Source organism: Populus nigra, chromosome 7, assembly GCF_951802175.1.
Source record: "Populus nigra chromosome 7, ddPopNigr1.1, whole genome shotgun sequence".
Lineage (NCBI taxonomy): Eukaryota > Viridiplantae > Streptophyta > Magnoliopsida > Malpighiales > Salicaceae > Populus > Populus nigra.
This window is the reverse complement of record NC_084858.1, coordinates 15,807,421-15,825,937: the sequence shown is the minus strand read 5'-3', so window position 1 is coordinate 15,825,937 and position 18,517 is coordinate 15,807,421. Positions and strand designations below refer to the sequence as shown.

Here is an 18,517-nt window from a genome sequence, read left to right as displayed (position 1 = left end):
TTTTTTGCTGCTTTTTATTGGAGCTGTAGTTTAAAACGTGGCATGCCGCACAAACAAACAATCCATCGGCCCATGTATTGCCATGAAACTCCACTTAAAAGCTAGGAGCCTTGTTCCCATGTCATATCAATCTCATGATCCTCAACGAGTCATCCCCTCTCATCTACCAGCTCTCCGAGTTCAAGTCTCTTTCTTTGACAGAAAATAGAAAAACTCCAAGTCGTGAATATAGAAAGAGCTTATTGTTTTTACTTTTGTTTTCCGATGAACTGTCTTGGACTACACTGAGCAGTCTCTCCCGCCCTTTCCAGGACCGGTGTAATTAAGCAAACATTCTAAGAATTCTAGCTATCCCACCAACTTAAATTGTTCTGCATCTGTAGGATAAGGTCAAATGCATGGGAGGTTAACTGATGATTAGTTTAATGAGATTTGGTCTATTCAGAGCACCGACTTCACATGAAAAGATCTCTGCCTATATTTATAGCCCCAGCCAAGCTGTGGTTCAACAATCTCTGTTTTTTCTTCACTGCCCTCTTGCACTTTTTCCATTATTGCTGCAAGAAATACAGCCCTTAAAGGCAGTGACAAATGGTACAGCCCAGCGGAAAAGGAAAGAGAAGAAATGGGGTAGATATAAAGGATGTCCATCCAATTGATAATTTTTTATATTCATCCACTACTCATTGTTTATCATATAAATATTCATACTCAAAATATTCTACATATATTTCAGGTTATTTTTAGGTTAAATTTCAAAACGATTTGACAATATTTATAACCTATTTATTATTTATTAAATAAAATAAATATTCAAAAATTACATACCCATCAGTATCCATCGAGTTGTAGACATGAGCATAACATTTTATTTGCTACAAAACTAAGAAAAATTGTGATTTTTTGTTCTTGATACATTTGTGCCTCCATACAATTTCGTGTTGACATTTTATTATAACTACCAGCTTCTCAAGCTAATTAACAAACAAGGATAACAAAGAGTGATACACCCAAAAAAAAAAACACCAAAAAGAGTCAACGAGCACATAATATTTCCAGCATTGTATGTGAGGTACCAAAGGTTTAGGAAGCATGGTTTCATTCTGGCTTGAACAACTGGCACAAACCTGAAACTATTTTAGGGTTTATGTTTTGAGCGATCATAAATCTCAGCTTCAACACGCTTGATTTCATCATCCAAATCCTTTAAGGTGACTTTATCTTTGTTACCAGTATCGATCATCAAGCTCAAAAGATGCTTCATACATGAAAGATACTCGGTCCTTACTTTAGGGGAATCAGAAATTAACTTCTCAGCTTCAAACTGCATAAAAATTAAAACGTCTGGCCTAAGTTAGTATCATTTCCTCATAAGCAATCTAAGAATCCTTATCTAGATAAGAGAAACATATTCACGCAAATGTAGAGTTAGGATATAATATCGTTGTATCTAACTTCCTGCAATAATTGGATGTTTCATGGAAGCCTCAGAAAAGGTTCCTATTCACAATTTTGAATCAATTAATCCAGCTAGGAAGGAATGTTGAAGATTCAAACAAAAGAAGCAAAAACGAAGACAGGTGAACTAACAACAAGAAGACACTGGGAAACAACGGCATGTTTAGAAAAGAAAAAGGCCAATGCTTAGAAGTTAAAAAGGGACGTGCAAAACTCGAGCCTAATTGGTAATTGGACATTCAAGTTCCATGTGTGAAATTGAACAAGCTTTCAAAAGCTAATTTGAGCATTTAACTTACCACCATTAAAAAAAATAAAACATCAGAAACACAATGCAAGAAGTTAGACGAAAGCCTGGAGGCCCAAGACAGTGAGCCTCACAACACCGAACAAATAAGAGTTTTTTTTTTTTTTTTTGTTACTTTCTGCAGGCAATTCTTAGGTATTCCATAAGTTGCAGATCCCTAATATATGAATTTTGGGGAAACTCCCCACAAAGGAGATCAGTTTCACTTTCAACCCGAAAATTCACCAAGTCATTGCTTATTTTAAGAACGTGTCTCATTTCATTTTCTTTCCATATGCCATATTGGTAGGATCTATCAAGATGATAACATATCCCAAATTGAGATTTGGAATTGAAAATCAGATTTTGCAAAAAAGGTAACAAAATAAATAACCATTAAATTTCACATGACATTCCTTAGTTCTTTACCAGGTAAATGCTATACCTGTTGATATTTGGCTAGCTTCCTACTTGGAAAGTAGTGTAACGGATTCATTTCTTATCCTAACAGGTTTTAGGCCATTATCTCTTCTTCAGCAATCATTAGTTTTGGTATACAAGAACAATGATACCTATACCAGAAAACTTCCGGCTTACCACGCTGGACACAATTGAATTAAAGTCATATCTTTGGCAACAACATCTGGATTAACTTGCACACATGAAACTGGCCGCACAGACAAAAAAGAAAAGGACAGAAACCAAACAGATCTCAAAGGTTTTAAAAAAACCAAATGCTAGACATCCACAACTTCACAAAAGTTGAATCTCCCATGAATTGCAAAACATACCTCTTTGTAAGAAGAAATGCATTGCAAAAGGACATTTTCGGCTTCAACATTGGGTAAATGCTCTCCCTGTTTTACAAATTAAGCAAAAAGTAGTTTAGCAAAGTGAAATAAATTAATTAGACAAGGAAATTTGAGGAAAATAAATTTGAAGCAGCACACTTTAGGATTTAATTATGAGCTCGAAGAATTAGAATTCTAGTATTGCTTCAAGTATTTTCATCTTCCACTGTTCATTCAAGGACATCATGTTTCCCAATTTAAGATATTAAGATGCAAAAAAAAATGCTTCAGTATAAAATTAGCTCGTGGAAAATTATATTGAAAGAAATTTTTTTAAATCATCAAAAGAATCAGGTTCGTGAAAAGTTAAACACCATAGCTCTTCCTATATGTTTGGAGATTCACTGGAGGAGAACACCTTATTGTGAGATGTTTACAGGTTTCATTATAGGGATGACCAAAGATTCCCAAACTCTACAAGGATTAAAGGTGGATTATAAAGAGCATTGGAATATTCTTTCTTACAAAATAATCATAACCGCTCTTTTAACCAATCTGGTTCTTTGTTCTCAAGTAAGGAAATATGACACGTAAGAAAAAATGAATAGCATAAAGTCAACCAAAAAGCAAAATTTGGAGGACAAAGAACTTCTAGTTTAGGACTTAAGTGTGAACATATTTTGTTTGTTGTTCAAGAGTTTGGGTAATGCTGCAGGAAATTCTAGTCGAGATCTACACTAAAATCAATTTCCACTGGAGGTGGAATTGAGGGAAGAAAGCTGGGATCTTTTAAATTAAAAAATATGGAGACAAAAAGGCATATGGGACGCACCATAACATCAACATGAATCCAAATACACATTATTTCTATATCTTTTTTAGAATTATTTGACACTTCGTAGCATAGATCCCGGTAATTTAACTTCACAAGCATTTTATTCGTGCATTTGTCAAAACATTAGTCATAGAACATCTATGCATATTACCTTTGATAGTAAATGTACCATACTATATGAAAGAAGTAGAAAAAAAAGGAGGGGAAATGTGCCTTGTTAATAGGCACTTTCTGTGCAACAGGGTACTCAAGGGGGAAGAGAAACAGAAAAACAGAGAATTGGCACAGGACAGCATGCATCATTGATGGCAGTTTTGGCGTGCTTGCATCTACTTTACAAGAACCCTACCAAAAATTAACACTAAGAATTAAGCATCTCTTTGTATGTTGTGTCTTTTCAGGTGCAACTTAAAAATAACTTTTGAAATGGAACTGCTACGCTTTTATATGTTATAGAAAGTAACAGAACAACCCTGTTTAACATCACATCAATATCCAACAATTCTGTGTAAGTTTGTATTCTGCAGTAAAAATAAAGGAGAACTTCAAAATTTCATCATTAACCAATGGGAATTTTTAGGACTGACCTGTGACTCCAGTAACTCTTGTTTTGTAGTCTCCACAAGTCCAAGAGTATCCAGTGATTGCAACTGCAAGCACAATGAAATTTCCTGTTGTTTCCATTTTGAACAACTAGATTCTAGCCACCATGTGCAATATGTCACAAGATAACTCATAAAGTTAACATGAATTAAGAATTCAAAATGATTCACCCCGAGCTATTTTGTCTTACATTTTAGATGTTCGAGGTAACAGATCATAATTTGTCCTTTCAATAAATGCAACAAAATGTTCTCAAGCCTTTCAGAGGAAGAAGAGAAACTGGAGGTCACGATCCAGTGTTTGATTGCGAAAAAAGAGGATTGATCACAAAAACTCAGTTGCTTCAGCGCTATCTTTCAAATTTGAATGATTACTGATTACTTAATTAGCCTTTCTTCTTTAATCGTGGATACAGGTTCGCTGCATAATTTTGCAATGTCTTCTCCAAATTCTCTTTCATTTTTTATTTTATTTTTTAGAAATAAAGTGCCTGTCATCGACAGAAACTTGTAGTCGATGGAAGAGAGGAAATAAACGCTACCTCTTGACCTTGACAAGTGAACTGGAATGAATAAAAAACAAGAGTTTGAAAAGTAAGAGCAAAACTCGAAATGAAATTGGGTGATAATAAAAACAAAGAAAGGCTAAATGCTAGTGATAGAAAAAACAGAATAAAATAGGAAACATGAAAGCAAAAACAACGAAGTTCAAAAAAACATAGGGTCAATAACTTAAACAGTACGCAATTCAATAAAGGCCAGCATTTCTCAAGTTCATGAGATGACTCTTCTTTTACACATAACTTCACTTGAGATAAATTTTAAAAATTTCCAGAATGTCTCCTCTAAACTCAAACATTAAATTAAACTATGCCAGAATCCACAATTGGCTTACAAACAGTTCCCTTTGATGCACCTCATACTTACGTTTCTACAGAGATGATAATCAAGGGAAGTAAACTAGGACAGAAATTACAATGGCCCCACATATGCTGTGATGGAATGACCAGAGAGTACCCCACTACCCTGGTGGTCAACACAGAACCAGATTTTCATGTGTCTTGGTGAGATCTTATAAATAAAATAAATTAAAAATAAAAATAAAATAGACATTAATAGTATTTTCATGTGTCTTGGTGAGATCTTAAAAATAAAATAAAGTAAAAATAAAAATAGACATTAATAGTAATGCCACGAGATGATTCTTGTAGGTTATGAATATATGATTTTAGTTCTTCATTATCTAGAGAAAGCAGTTCCTCAGGGACAAATTAATAGAAACTCCAATATAATCACTCTGAGTTCAAAGTTTTCACTTTCCATAATTCATGAAGAAGTATGATACCCAGTTTTGCACAATTTTTGGTCTGTGAGTGCAATAGAGAAAGTACAAAATAAAAACAAACTTTAATTATATGTAAACCTTCTGCTACATTATTAACAGAAGTAACAAATCATAATAACTTTAAACAAGGATGTTTGATCAAATATCAAAGAACAAGGACATTAGCTCTTGTATGACAACATTTTCCTTGACTGAGCATGCAAGCATTCAGAATGAGAGGAACTGACCAGTATGACCAATGCCGCATGCCCCTCTCTTTTCATTTCAGATGCTCCATTCTTCTGCTTTTTCCCTTTTTGTATTCTCAATTTATTTAAGACTTGGCGTGCTATCCTATCATGGAAGATAATTGCATATGACTAATCTGTAAGAACCTACAATGCTTGGAGATGATACTAATAGAAGTTACATTAGCAAAGCCAAATTAAGTTATTCCAATCTCAAATCTGATAAAGTTTGAAGGACACACGTAATAATTGAAGTTTGCAGGATTACATGCCAAGTAAATGAACTGGAAAAATTACTGGAACACAAGCTGAACAAGGGAATACATATGTTTCCTTTTTTAGATTATAGATATAACAAATAACACTCAGAAGTAGTATAAACATGCATGTACAGAATAAGTCAACTAAATGTGTACATCTCCCTAGATTGTCAAACCACATTGTTTATCAAAAAGAAACATTGAATGATTTGGTTAAGTCTTTTATCGTCTACTCAAACACACCCCCTAAGGATCTATCTAGGAGTTTCCCAATGTATACCTATTCCAGTAGATTGCTATGTAAGAAGGTACATTTCTATCTAATTTCAACAAAGGCAAAACAACATTGACAGGGCATTCTCAAATCATATGAGTACTGTTTGTGCGAGTACTTTTCTATAGAATAAGGCAAACCTTGTAGAACTGTGCAAAAGATCTTTTGCCTTGTCAAGCTCAGCAATTGCTTCAGAGATATTTATCTTTCTCAGTCGATTTGAATTCAACATTGCAACCCTTGCAATATGAAGCAGATTTGCAGCAATCTGTCCACAAAGAACAGAAGCAAGTCTTGTATGAAACACATGCAAGCTAAGTTTCATTATCATAAAGTAATGAAAAATAAAAGCACATCCTTTGGTTAAGATTACTCATCCAAATGATGTCACCTCCTTTTTTTCCCTTATAATTTATGAGTTGAATGTGTCAGAATGATAAACCTGAATGTGATCTTCGGGAAGCAAGGACTTCCGAGCCTCAAGACACCTGCAATCAAAAGTTACAAGATATAATTTAATTTGTGTTGCCAACAATCACATCTTTTGTTCTACAGTTATCCTAATCATTTTTCTCACCTTTCAAGTAGTTCTTTTGCTTCTTTTATCTTCTCAATTGACTGTAGGGTTAGGGCCAGCCTTTCAGCTACTATTACTGTGTCCATGGAATTCCATCCCTGAATTAGAAGGTAGCTATCACATCAGGAGCTAATGATGGCATCACAGAATTTAAAGGAAGGAAGATGCACCTCATTTTAATAGTTAGTTAGATTCGTGACCAACAGGGTTTTTCCTTGCAAAATCTTGAAGCTCTCAAGGATGGGATGTCATTGCAAAATTTTAATCTTCTATAACAAAACCCTTACAAGAAAAGGTGCTAATGGGATGTGCACACAAGTATATGACTTTCTTTCAAATGTAATGCATGGACAAGCTCCTACCATACTAATCTTTCTGAACTTAGTCCAAAATTTCTCTTCATAGTTTCCTTTAGCCAACTTTTCATGGAAGGCCAAGTACCCTACGGTCATAGCATTTTTATTTAGTCTGCAGTCCTCAACAAGATAACACTGCTACTTATTGCAGATAAGAAGGCCTAAAATGGCAGTCTCCAGATGCTTGTGGATGTGTGCTAACAGCATAAAAGACCTGGGTCATCTATTCCTGAATTGTTCAGTCGCCAGGAGCTCTGGCTGGCCCATGTTTTTCTCGACTTTGGAAAATTGTGTGTGTCCTTTCTGGAAGATTTGCTTTTGACACAGCATAAAGGATTTGGTAAATCCAAAGCAAAAACATGCAATGTTTGCAGGTCCATTGGTTTGACACTTCTAAAATGTTCAAGGTTAAGAAATTATCTCACCTTTTGATCCAAGAGAATAATTTTCTTAGCTTCTTGATGGTGCTTTGATACAGGTGTTGCCTTTGATAAATCCAAAGACAGCAAGAGAATAATTTTTATTGCACTGTTACTCTAGTTTCATTTGGCTTTCTTTCCTTTAGTACCATGGAAGGATGTCATGTTCTCCAGTCATGTAATCCCTTTCACCCTTCTTATTCTCTATTTTGGGATAAAAATACAAAAAGACATGTAAGGAGATGAAACCCCAGTACAACAGGTACATGAGCTAAAACAAATGCATGGCCTAGGAAAGCATCCATGACCTCCATAAAGGGCCAAAGCAACAAGTTTATACCAAGGAAAAACAAGATACCAGGTGCCAGGGGGAATGGGCAAAGAAATTTCTATTCCACTAGTTAAAATGGAAGCTTAAAGATAAGCTATAAACCAATGCAATGAAGAACAAATGGACAGATATCACAGTAGATGAAGACCGGAATGATATATTTCAGCTGCATTTGCTAGCTTCAACAAAGCATGTTGCAACTCAACACGTTATCGGAAATTAAGGGAACTAAATCAGTAAGAACAAGACGTGGAAAAAAAATGGAGCAGAGAAGAGCAGCATCCTGAGAGAATTATTTAGAAGAAAGAAAGCCAACAATGAACAATTCAACATAAAAAAATTTGAAAAACTATATTGCACCTTTGATAGTTCCATAATCTGCAGCACCTTCCTTTGTACGTCCTCGGCTTCAACAAGACGATTGGATTTTAGATACATCTGGAAAAGAAAAGAGAATATAAGTAAACTATACAAGAAGGTTGAAAAATGCAGTAGTCACACAAATGGATCGTGTGGTAGAAACAATAAACCTATTTGCATGTGGTAAAACATACTGCATAAGTTGAACTTGAAAGACAAGGTACAGCAAAATGAATTAATCTTTTAATCAAAAAGGCTAACATGATAGAAAAATCTACTATATGTATATCAAAAGGAACCACACAACCTGAGAGAGAAATTGCAATCTCCTTATGCAAGTAATTGAGTCCCCCATGCCATTTTCCTGTATAATCAAAGAAGACATGGGAGCGAAAGAAATAAATTAAATAAAATAATTATTGGAAATTCAGTACCAGGACTAATTGAGCAGCATAGTCATGCACCTCTAATATCTTAATAGATTCCTGAATGAGGGCTTCAGCATCCTTCTCTTTTCCAAGGAGATAAAGCACCTGTGACATTAATGATATATGGATCTATAAGCCAACTAAGTACACAGAGGAAAAAAAAAAGAACAGCACAGTTTAAAGAACCATAGACACAAAAGGAGGCAATTTTTATTCTAAAAGACAAGGGGACGCTGCTTGAAATTTAAAATTCCTCTTTCTTCACCTTAGAGTGTTCAAAACAATCTATGATAAGCAAGTTTGTGAGTCTTTTATATCCTCAGTTGTATTGTGTGTTGTTAAGGACTTTTAAGTCCTAGTTGTGCTGCACTGAAGCAGGCGTGTCATGCATAGCATACCAGGATGCAGGTATTTGAATTATGATCCTTCTTTTTTTTCTGTGGAAATTGGTTTCAAGGATATAACTTATGAACTAATGTAATCTGAAACAAAATTAAAATTGAAAGAAATTAACCTTTAATTAAGTATAATGAATGGAAGGTTAGAATATCAATAAAAATATGCAACAAGAAGTTAATTATTGTTAACCAGGTCATAAACTGGTATATAAGTACTGTCTTCCAGTTACTATTTTACATAACCAATCATCCAGGAACGTCATTAATAGTTTGTTACTCCATTTATTTATACTGTCAAATATTTTTATAAGATATTGTCCAATGAAAACATATACATTCTCTAAATACACGAAACCATCAACAGTGAAAAGGACAACGAGCATAATGATATTAAAATGAGCTGACAAATAGATTTAGCACATGCAACCATACAACATAGCTATTACCATTCCGAGATGATACAGTGTATCTGCATAGTCTGTATGGTTGAGTCCTAAAACACGCCTTTTTATCTGAACAAGATAAGGTTACATTGAGCGTTACAAGTTCAAAGTTTGAACTGATAATGGAAGAAAGAAGAAGAAGAACGAATAAGAGCTTCAAAGCTAATTGAAATTTGAAAATGGATAAAAGAGAATCATGCATGCATGCTATATATGCATTTAAGTACTTGTTCGTACCTTCACAGCACGCTGCCGAAGGAAAATCAAAGGGAAGAGCACAGATCAGCAGAAATTATCAGCATGTGTAGCAGAAAAACATTAGTTGTTGACTGAAAATAATAATCTAGGCTAGATTAATAAAAATAGTTACAATAGAAAGACAAGTAGAAGGAGAGAAAAGGAGGAACAGAAATATTTAGTGCACACAACATGTACATAGTCCTCCAGAATGCTATTCCATTCAAATGCTATTTGACAATAAAGTTTCTATGTTATTATTAAAAGAATAAAGTTATAGTGCAATCGATTATAAGTCTAATATCTGTTGCTACAGTAGATGCTCATTGAACTAACTATTTCCCTCTCTAAGAGAGGATATTCACGTAGTAAATACCAAACCACGGAACATATATTTCAACAATCAAGTACCTCCACTGAAGAAATGATAAGTTCAATGATGTAAATAACAAAGCTCTCAATCAATTACATGGTTACAGAGTTTTTCAGAATGCACTCGATCCAGGCCACTATTTTCTTTTCACAGTCACAAAAACAATAGTTCCCCTTCCTCTCCATCCCGAGAAACTGGATAATTTTTCACTACAATAATTGGTACCTTTCTTAGATGGCCAAAACAATCAACCCAAGTTTCTCTTATCTTGTGTTTTTAATTAGCATGATCTTTGACTAATATAACCAGTCACCAAATTTCATCACCTAAAAAAGGGAACCATCTACACTCAATGAGCACTTCACTCTTCATTCCACTATGACTAAGGCGTCTTAAGGATTGAATGTATTCCATGCTGAAGGAAAAATATGTCCAACACAGATTTCTTGAACTGGGTGGAATGAAAGAAAAAAAATACTGGCAGAAATTCAGAAAATTAACCAGTAAGTGCATATGAACCTTTTCGTCAGAATTCATGAAACTGCAAACAAACTAAGACAGGATATGAAAAATACTTTTACCTCGTAGCACTTGTCAGCTTCATCCAGTTTCCGCTGCATGAGATAAAACTGCCCAAGGTTGTGAAGCGCAGCACCCACACTGTGCAATAACAGGATTAAGTGATTGTGTAAGCAACAATGACACCACAATAGAGAAGGTCATTTCTTAGTTATTTACCAAGCCAAAAGCCACTGATCTATGGTCCTTGAATCAATCATAACAAGGGACTGACTGATCTATTGTTTATATAATTAATGAACTACAAAACTATTAGCTGTCGATTCATATGCAACTCTAACCATTAGCACTATGTTTGCTTGGGTGGAAAGGAGAAAGATTGGAGGTGATAGAAGAGGTGCTCGCACCATTTGGTTGGGCCAGAGTATGCCCACAGATGGAACAAATGAATCCATTACTTTCTTCCATTCTCACATTTCTTAGTCCTAAATTGGAAGGATTGCCGGTGCATACATGAGCTGAGGAGGCTTTTTCTTATTTTAACACTCATTTAATCTTCCCCACTCTCCTTTTGTTCTTTTCCTTGCTAACCAAAAGGGACAGCTAGAAGAATGGGATCACTTTTCCATCACTCTCTTCATTCTTCCTTCTTGCCCCAATCCACCCTCTCCTTATTTTATCCTTGCAAAAAAACATTCTGCAAATTCCAGTCAGAGTTGAAGAGAGAGGCAAGAACTGGATGAATGGAAGGTGTGCTGCACCAATATGGATATTCATAGTATGGGCCTAAATGTCTATATATGATCATCGCATCCCAATTTGGTTGGCTACCATAACTGAAATGAAAAAATCATAGTGTGTGCATAAATACCTGTCTAGTTTTATCCTGTATTCACTACATTGATAGTCTTCAATTCCTTCTTAAATTTTATTATAGTTTCAGTTCTTAGCAATGTTGATCAAATACAAAGACTGTTGCTTAAGAAGCTAAATATAAAGGTAATCAAGCATTGCAAGAGATTCAAGGGAGTTCATTATTTATGATAATTAAAAATGATATAGAGAATTGCTTGTCTTCCCAAATAATAACATTATACCGGATGTCTTCTGGCCCAAATGATTCCTCCAGAATTTTGATGGCCTCCCAATACAAAGGTTCTGCTTTATCAAATTGCTTCTGAACTCTAAATAGCTCTGCCTGAAACAAATGCAAGGTGAAACAATGGCTTCTTACATGCAACATATTCCATAATTTGTTTAACTTTTCCAATTAGTGACTAACTTGACAGCAGAAACAATTCTGATCACTATCAACTTATATTAGCCTGATCATTGACATATTGAAAAAAAACAGATATTTCTTCTTCTTAATAATAAGAAACAAAGAAAGAAAAACCGTGACCTAGACGAGAATTATAAAAGAATAAAAAAACAGAACTCCAGTAAAGGAGTGCACAAACAGTGGCATTTCCAAAAGTTTAATTTACAATCTAATTCACTGCAATTTTCAAACTAGATTTAATAAAAGAACAACTACGCTAAAAACAGTTCTACATCGTTGAAAGCATCTAAACAGTGAACTTACCAAGTTGTTGCAAGATGAGGCAACATGAGGATCCTTCTCCCCGAAACCCTCTTTTGCTTCTTGTAGAGCAGAAAAGAAGAACTTTTCAGCTTGATCCAACTTCCCCTGTTCAGATCACAGACCAGATTTGATTAAATTATGGGTTACGATATCAAATGAAAGAAATGAAAGAACCATGGCAGATAGCAAAGCATGCTTGCCTGCAGGAAGACTTCCCTCCCTTTATCAGAAAAAAGCCTCCATTTTGCTGTATGTTCATTGGATATTACAGAACCATCCTCAATTTTGCGAAACCCAAACATGCTATCTGTATCTAAATCATTTTGTGAACTGCTTTCGCGAGGCTCGTCTGCTAAGACAGGGTTGGCATTTATCCCAAGAATTATTGCTGCAAACATGTCAGCACCATTGCCAATGTGTCATAGACTTCATCCAATCACCAAATAAAATTAACTTAGAGCCATTTTCTTGTAAATTTTATTTGCACCACATTAGACTGTTTGTCTTTATGGTAGCTTCTGCTTTTTGCCCAATCATGGAGAAAAAATTGTTTGGTTAGCCAAATAACTTCTGCCTTTTGCACTGGGCTCTACACGTAATTGTGTTTCAAACCTTGGTTTTGTAGAAGCCAAAATAACTTGTTTTTCATTTGTAAAGACCTATTTTTCATTTATTTTACATGTAAAAATCCATCTCACAATAGTTTTAACCAAACACATTTTTTAAAACCTGCTTTTTTTAAACTGCAATCGCAAAAGCTACTTAACATATGATTGTCAATCACATCAAAAAATCATGAACAACTAGAAATGCTATTACATTGAACTGCAAAATCAAATAGCCAAAAGCCCAGTAAGACAGAAGTTACCAGCTTGTCCAGCAAGAATAGTCCATAGATAACAATCCCTAGAGTGCATCCTCCAACTAGGCCCTCCAAAACCATATTTGTAGGAACATTTTGTTTTACCTGAAAGAACATTACAAGGATGGTAAGGACTGCAAAAGTTATTAACTGCAAAGGTTAGCTGATATATTTATTTATAACAAGCTATCAAACAAAATACTTCAGAGGTTGAAATAGTTTAAATGCCATCAGCAAGAGTTCATATCAATGCTAGCTAGGCTTAACAGAGTGTATTTTGCTCTAAACCAACGAAACAAAGAATGGAGAGGTCTGTCTTATTCTATATACGACAACTGCACAATAGAACAATTTAGTATAACACCCTCTTCCTTGGTAAGTTTTTCTCTCTTTTATCATAACAAATGGTGATAAAGCAAATGAATTCGACACTAACGTCTAGCAAATGTAAGCAATACCACTTAAAAACTGTAGTGAAGTCATAAACCACATCAAAAACAAAATCTTAATAGCGAAATTCATAAACGTTAGACATGACAATTGACAATAAGCAAGTCAAAAAATTGGCACAAAGCCAACAACAGGAATTAAGGCTTAAATTTCATAATTCACCATTATTCCCATCGGTACAATGATTATATATTTCTTTCAATAACTATGAACACTAAATTACCAATCTTTATTGCATCCAAGCACCAAAGAATTAAACCTTCACCAAAAGAAGAAAAGGTTGATAAATACAGCATTGACCCATTATTCAAAACCATGAGATTCTCAGCTAGAAAGTGAGTTTAGAAATCAAAAGCATCACAGTGAGACTGGACAAGAAAAAAAATGTTAAAAACACAAGAAAATACATACTGGAGAGTGAATTGGGCCAGGCATTGCTTGCTGTAATTTCACTAGAAGAAGAGAATCTCTGAGGAGGAAAATGGGTTCTCCTCAGAAACTTAGCTGCCAGTTGTCTCATATGCATCCCTCTCTGTCAACTATATAGAAAGCGGTTTTGTGGGGTTTATACTGAAACTACTGTTGTGCTTGTTAAACCCTGTGTTTAAGACTTGAGACCTTAGTAGGGGCTTGTTTGGCTTCAAAACAAGAAAGGAAAACATAAAATTCTGCGGTGCACCGAGTGGAAGGATTCCTCTAGACTTCTGTTTTTTTTTTTTTTTTTATCAATATCTTTTCACTTCAAGTTTCAAAATGGTAAATGTAAGAATTTTATAATTAATAACAAGTCTTTCTTTCAGTTTTACTTGTAATTAATAACAAGTTATGTTTTTTTAATATTTTATTCTATGAAATTAAAAATAAAAACAACCTCAATAATTCATATAAAATTCTAAGTAATTTTATATTTTTTTCATCAAAATCTTGTATATAATTAATTTTTACTTTCCACGTGAATTTCCTTTTTAAAAACATGATTTATTTGACTTTCCATTTTTTGAATAAAATCTTATTATATTTTTGATACTGAGTTTAAATAAAAAAAGAAAAAAAGTATAATTTAATTACTTTTATAAAATTATGTCTTAGTATTGGAGTCCAATTGTATTTTTAAAATTTTAAGATTTTTTTTAGCTTCAAATTAATATTTTTATACTTTTAAATATATTGATGTTAATAATAAATTTTAAAAAATAAAAAATATATATTACCTTAATATATTTTAAAATAAAAAATACTTTTTTACCATATTCTTAAACAAAACCTTGAAATGACACTTTTTCAAAACGATTTTTTATGCCTTTTGGATTGAATTGCAATTCTCAACGCGTAGAGAAACAGACCCTTAGTCTTAGATTTATCTCTAGCACAACGATTAGGATGTTCATCAACCCCAATTTTTACGGTGCTGGCTTCAACAGAATGAGCGTTAAAACAAAGAATGAGAGGAAAAGAAAAATAGTTTCATCGAAGTGTCTTGTTTTCCAATAAATCCAAGTTCTTTGCTTCTTGCTGAAGTGCACACTAGGATAAATCCTACAAGTTTCTGTTTTGATGAAAAGGATCATATTTACTGCATTCAACAGGTAAACTCTGTAACTTATCGATCCAGAATCTGGCTTAAATCAGGTTTTATTTTGAAATTAGCATAATGATTAACTCATCCATACCTAGTTTCTGACAAATCCACAACTAACATCTATCCCTTAATAACTATGAAAATGATAGGAAAGGAGAGAAGGTTTCGTGAAAGAGTATTTTGAGGTTTTATTTGGCTCACTTTATAAAACAAAATGATCCAAGAAGAAAACCATCCAATGCGTGGCTTCTTCTTATCCTTGGAAATTGTCGTGCGTCTAGGGAAAATGTGGCTTTGATTTGATGGCAAACCACCTTGGTGTCTCAATAGAAACCTTAGTTTTATGTTTCAACCCTAGTATAAATCAAAAGAAGAAACGCCCACCATAGAAGCTGAAGCAGGTTGCTTGATGCCTGGATACGATAACAATTTGGTAGCCTCTTCAAAATCCTATCTTTTAGCATTTTACAATGATCACTATGCAGCAAATTAAAATTTCTGCGCCATATCATTCGAGGTAGCGATCAGGGCAGACAGGTCGATGCAGGTAAGCTAGGACTAGCTTTCCATAGTAGAGAACATGAAATTAGAGACCCACACACTTAGCAGCAGTGATAGTGATGCTTGGCAAAATGAAAGAACTAAGGCCTGTTCTTCTAAGATTTCACCATGACGCAGTGCTTCATTTTTCTGATACCTATGCTTGCAATTCTTCTGGTAATGGTAGGAACCGACTCCATTTGGCATTGTGATACGGTTAGCATTTTGCCTCAACCATTTTGCCTCAACCACATATTTAAAAGTATTTAGTTAATCAAAACACACCATAACTCGTAGTTTTGCATAGATTCCATTGAAAACTCTTTTTTGAAAGCTTGGTTAAGAAAATACACCAATTTATAGATTTTCTTAATTTTACTTTTTAAAACCGTAATGGAAAAAACTACCACACACACTCGGTAAAATAAACTATGAACGTACAATAATCTAGCAATGGTATTGCACACCCAAAGAACACACAACCGATCCATTCCTGGGTCACAATGATAAATGATAATAAGTCAACTAATATATCCAATCAAAACCATGACAAATTAATAATCTCATAAACAGAGGGTAAATTCTCGATGAACAAAATGGCAACAACCAACCTTGATCCATGTAAAATTTCCAGCATGAAATTCTTTAAACAGAGAGTTAAAAGCACTAAAAGAAAGAAGGATTTCACCGCTTCCCTCCACCTCCTCCAAGCTTGGGGCCCTTTGGCGCAGCACCCTTTGGCAAGCTACCTTTGCTGCTCTTTTGTGCCTTGGACATTACCTCGGCCTTCTTGGCTTTCTTCTCGTCCTTTGTTTTCTTAATCCTCTCCTTAATTTCACTGCACACAAAAACACCATGCATTGTCAATAAGCGCCAAAGATGACTAGCTAACCAAAGCGCAATGGAACCCAAGAAAGGGAACATACCGGAGTGCAGCCTCTCGTGCAGCATCACGAACTTCAGGTTTCTCAGCTCGCTTCTTCTGTATGACCTCCAAAGTAGCACCTACAATGGACCTTGAGTACGGTTTTTTGGTAGTGCGGCGTCTCTTCTTAATAGTTTCAGCAGCAATGTCCTGTGGTTATTAGGAAAGATATGACAAAATTAACATCACGGGTTTCTTTCTAAAGGGAAACCCATCCTACAAACAGAAGCACTCTACATTCCCCTTTAAGAAGTTAATAGAAACTGTAAAAAAAAATGGTCACCTTCTTATGTTGCTTCCTGTACATAGCTGTCCACGTTAGCTTTGAGGGTTTCAGCTTGTTGTGGAAGTACCTCTTGCATTTAGAGTTGGCAAAGAGGAATACCTTAATTGAATGAAGAAAAATTATTTAGTTTCATAGATTGTATTGAAGAAGATATTGGAAAAAAAAAAAAGCAATGCCTTCAACCCCAAACTACACATTACCTGGGAATCTGAGCGAATAAATCTGATACCCCTGCCAGGATATATCTTTGCCCCACTGAAGCGGCAGAGTTCAGTCCTGACATCATCCAGAAGAAAACCATCAGGATAACGAGATCAGTATCTATTGTCAAATCAATAAAAATGCTCCATTCCAGACCAGTCAAGTTTGATGGAAATCATGATTGCGACATCATTTGCATATAAAAACGCTCCATTCCAAGCCAGGAAAATTTGATGGTTATCATGATCACTAATCTAAAACCTCAATGAGGTCATTTGCGTGATCATGACAAATCTCAGAACTGAATCAAATCCTAAACCCCCTCTGTATAACCCTAAAAACTACCTATCACTCTCGAATGCCAGTTCAATGACTAGCTAGTCACTTATTCATTAAAGTGTTGCACTTTCTTAAAATCAAACCAATAATAAAAACCCAAGTATAAAACTGCAACTAGAAGACCCTTGCAAGTGTCACATACATCACAAAACCTTAAAACTCTCATCAAAACTACAATGTTATTCAAGTCTAATTCATTCTCTTGCTGTCCTTGCTATGTTTTCACTTAATTCTATTCCTTCTCTACTCAATCACCCTCAAAACATAGATTATAACTTAATCCTGAGACCAAGATTCTGAAACAAAATGAGCATAGTTGTATAAGTTGAACCTGGGACGTTTTAACTTAAAATCCAGTTTTATATTAACTGTAATCATATGACAATTCAATTCCCAATGTTGTGCGAGTATTTCCGTTCTTCTTGTTAAGATATATGTAGATTAAAAAAAAAACTCACTTGAAACAACTATCATACATTCTTCCATTCCCAAGAATGGTAGTCTAGCCATGACCAAAGTATTGAAAGATGCAAAACCCCATTACCAAAATAAAGCTCGCATTTTTTAGTTTTATAAAACGAAACAAGCCCAACTTTTTGCCTAAATTTATACATCTCATATCCATATCGTACTATACTGTAAACAAAACCGAGATGACTCAAATTCAATCCAGCAATTCATAGAACACTCAAGAACTTTTTTTTTAAAAAAAAAACAAGAACCCATTTGGAAAAAACACAGAAACGTAAAACCCATTTTACAAATGCATTAAAATGAAAATATACAAGAGAGAAAGAGACGTACTTGAGAACCATGGCGGCGGCGTCTGGTTTTTTTTGGCAGCAAAGAAGAAATATTAGGGTTTAATATTTTGGACAGAGTATATATTTTTCGTTACCAGTCAATGGAGGATTTAGAGTTATAGGCTTGGGCGTGTTACCACTTAAAATGGGCCAGGCTACAGTTTTAAGGTGGAAAACTGTGTATGTCTCTGACCATGGGCTTTGTGTTCAAGCTATTGGTCTGGTTTCTATGTTTATCGGCCTTTGTAATTTACCTTCTTTGTCTCACACCGTCCTCCTTTTTTTATTTTTCTACTAGTATTGTTTACTTTACTCATGTCTAATTAAAATTATAAATAATGATTTGATTCTAGTTTCGTTGATTTTGAATTTTATAGCAAAACGAATTATAAAAACTCAAATTGGTTTTAATAATTCGAAGTGCAGAG

General features: G+C 34.5%; 2 protein-coding genes across 3 annotated transcripts; both read right to left on the bottom strand.

Moving 5' to 3' along the window:
- Positions 1-846: 846 nt before the first annotated feature.
- LOC133698574 (uncharacterized) lies at positions 847-14,135 on the bottom strand. Of its 2 annotated transcripts, XM_062121550.1 has the most exons (18): positions 13,828-14,135; positions 12,973-13,071; positions 12,305-12,492; positions 12,105-12,209; positions 11,617-11,717; positions 10,582-10,660; positions 9,628-9,639; positions 9,394-9,459; positions 8,586-8,654; positions 8,429-8,485; positions 8,122-8,199; positions 6,656-6,753; positions 6,521-6,566; positions 6,219-6,346; positions 5,545-5,650; positions 3,958-4,020; positions 2,536-2,601; positions 847-1,324 (listed from the first exon to the last, which is right to left on the bottom strand). In XM_062121550.1, the coding sequence occupies exons 1-18, from the start codon at positions 13,940-13,942 to the stop codon at positions 1,139-1,141; spliced, it is 1,662 nt and encodes a 553-aa protein (XP_061977534.1). In that variant the 5' UTR covers positions 13,943-14,135; the 3' UTR covers positions 847-1,138. The 2 variants fall into 2 exon arrangements, with proteins under 2 accessions (XP_061977534.1, XP_061977535.1); XM_062121551.1 differs by lacking the exon at positions 9,628-9,639.
- A 1,907-nt stretch (positions 14,136-16,042) lies between these two features.
- Positions 16,043-18,244, bottom strand: LOC133698599 (large ribosomal subunit protein eL24-like). The gene is made up of 5 exons (XM_062121578.1): positions 18,091-18,244; positions 16,947-17,022; positions 16,744-16,845; positions 16,462-16,610; positions 16,043-16,373 (listed from the first exon to the last, which is right to left on the bottom strand). The coding sequence occupies exons 1-5, from the start codon at positions 18,099-18,101 to the stop codon at positions 16,220-16,222; spliced, it is 492 nt and encodes a 163-aa protein (XP_061977562.1). The 5' UTR covers positions 18,102-18,244; the 3' UTR covers positions 16,043-16,219.
- Positions 18,245-18,517: the final 273 nt, after the last annotated feature.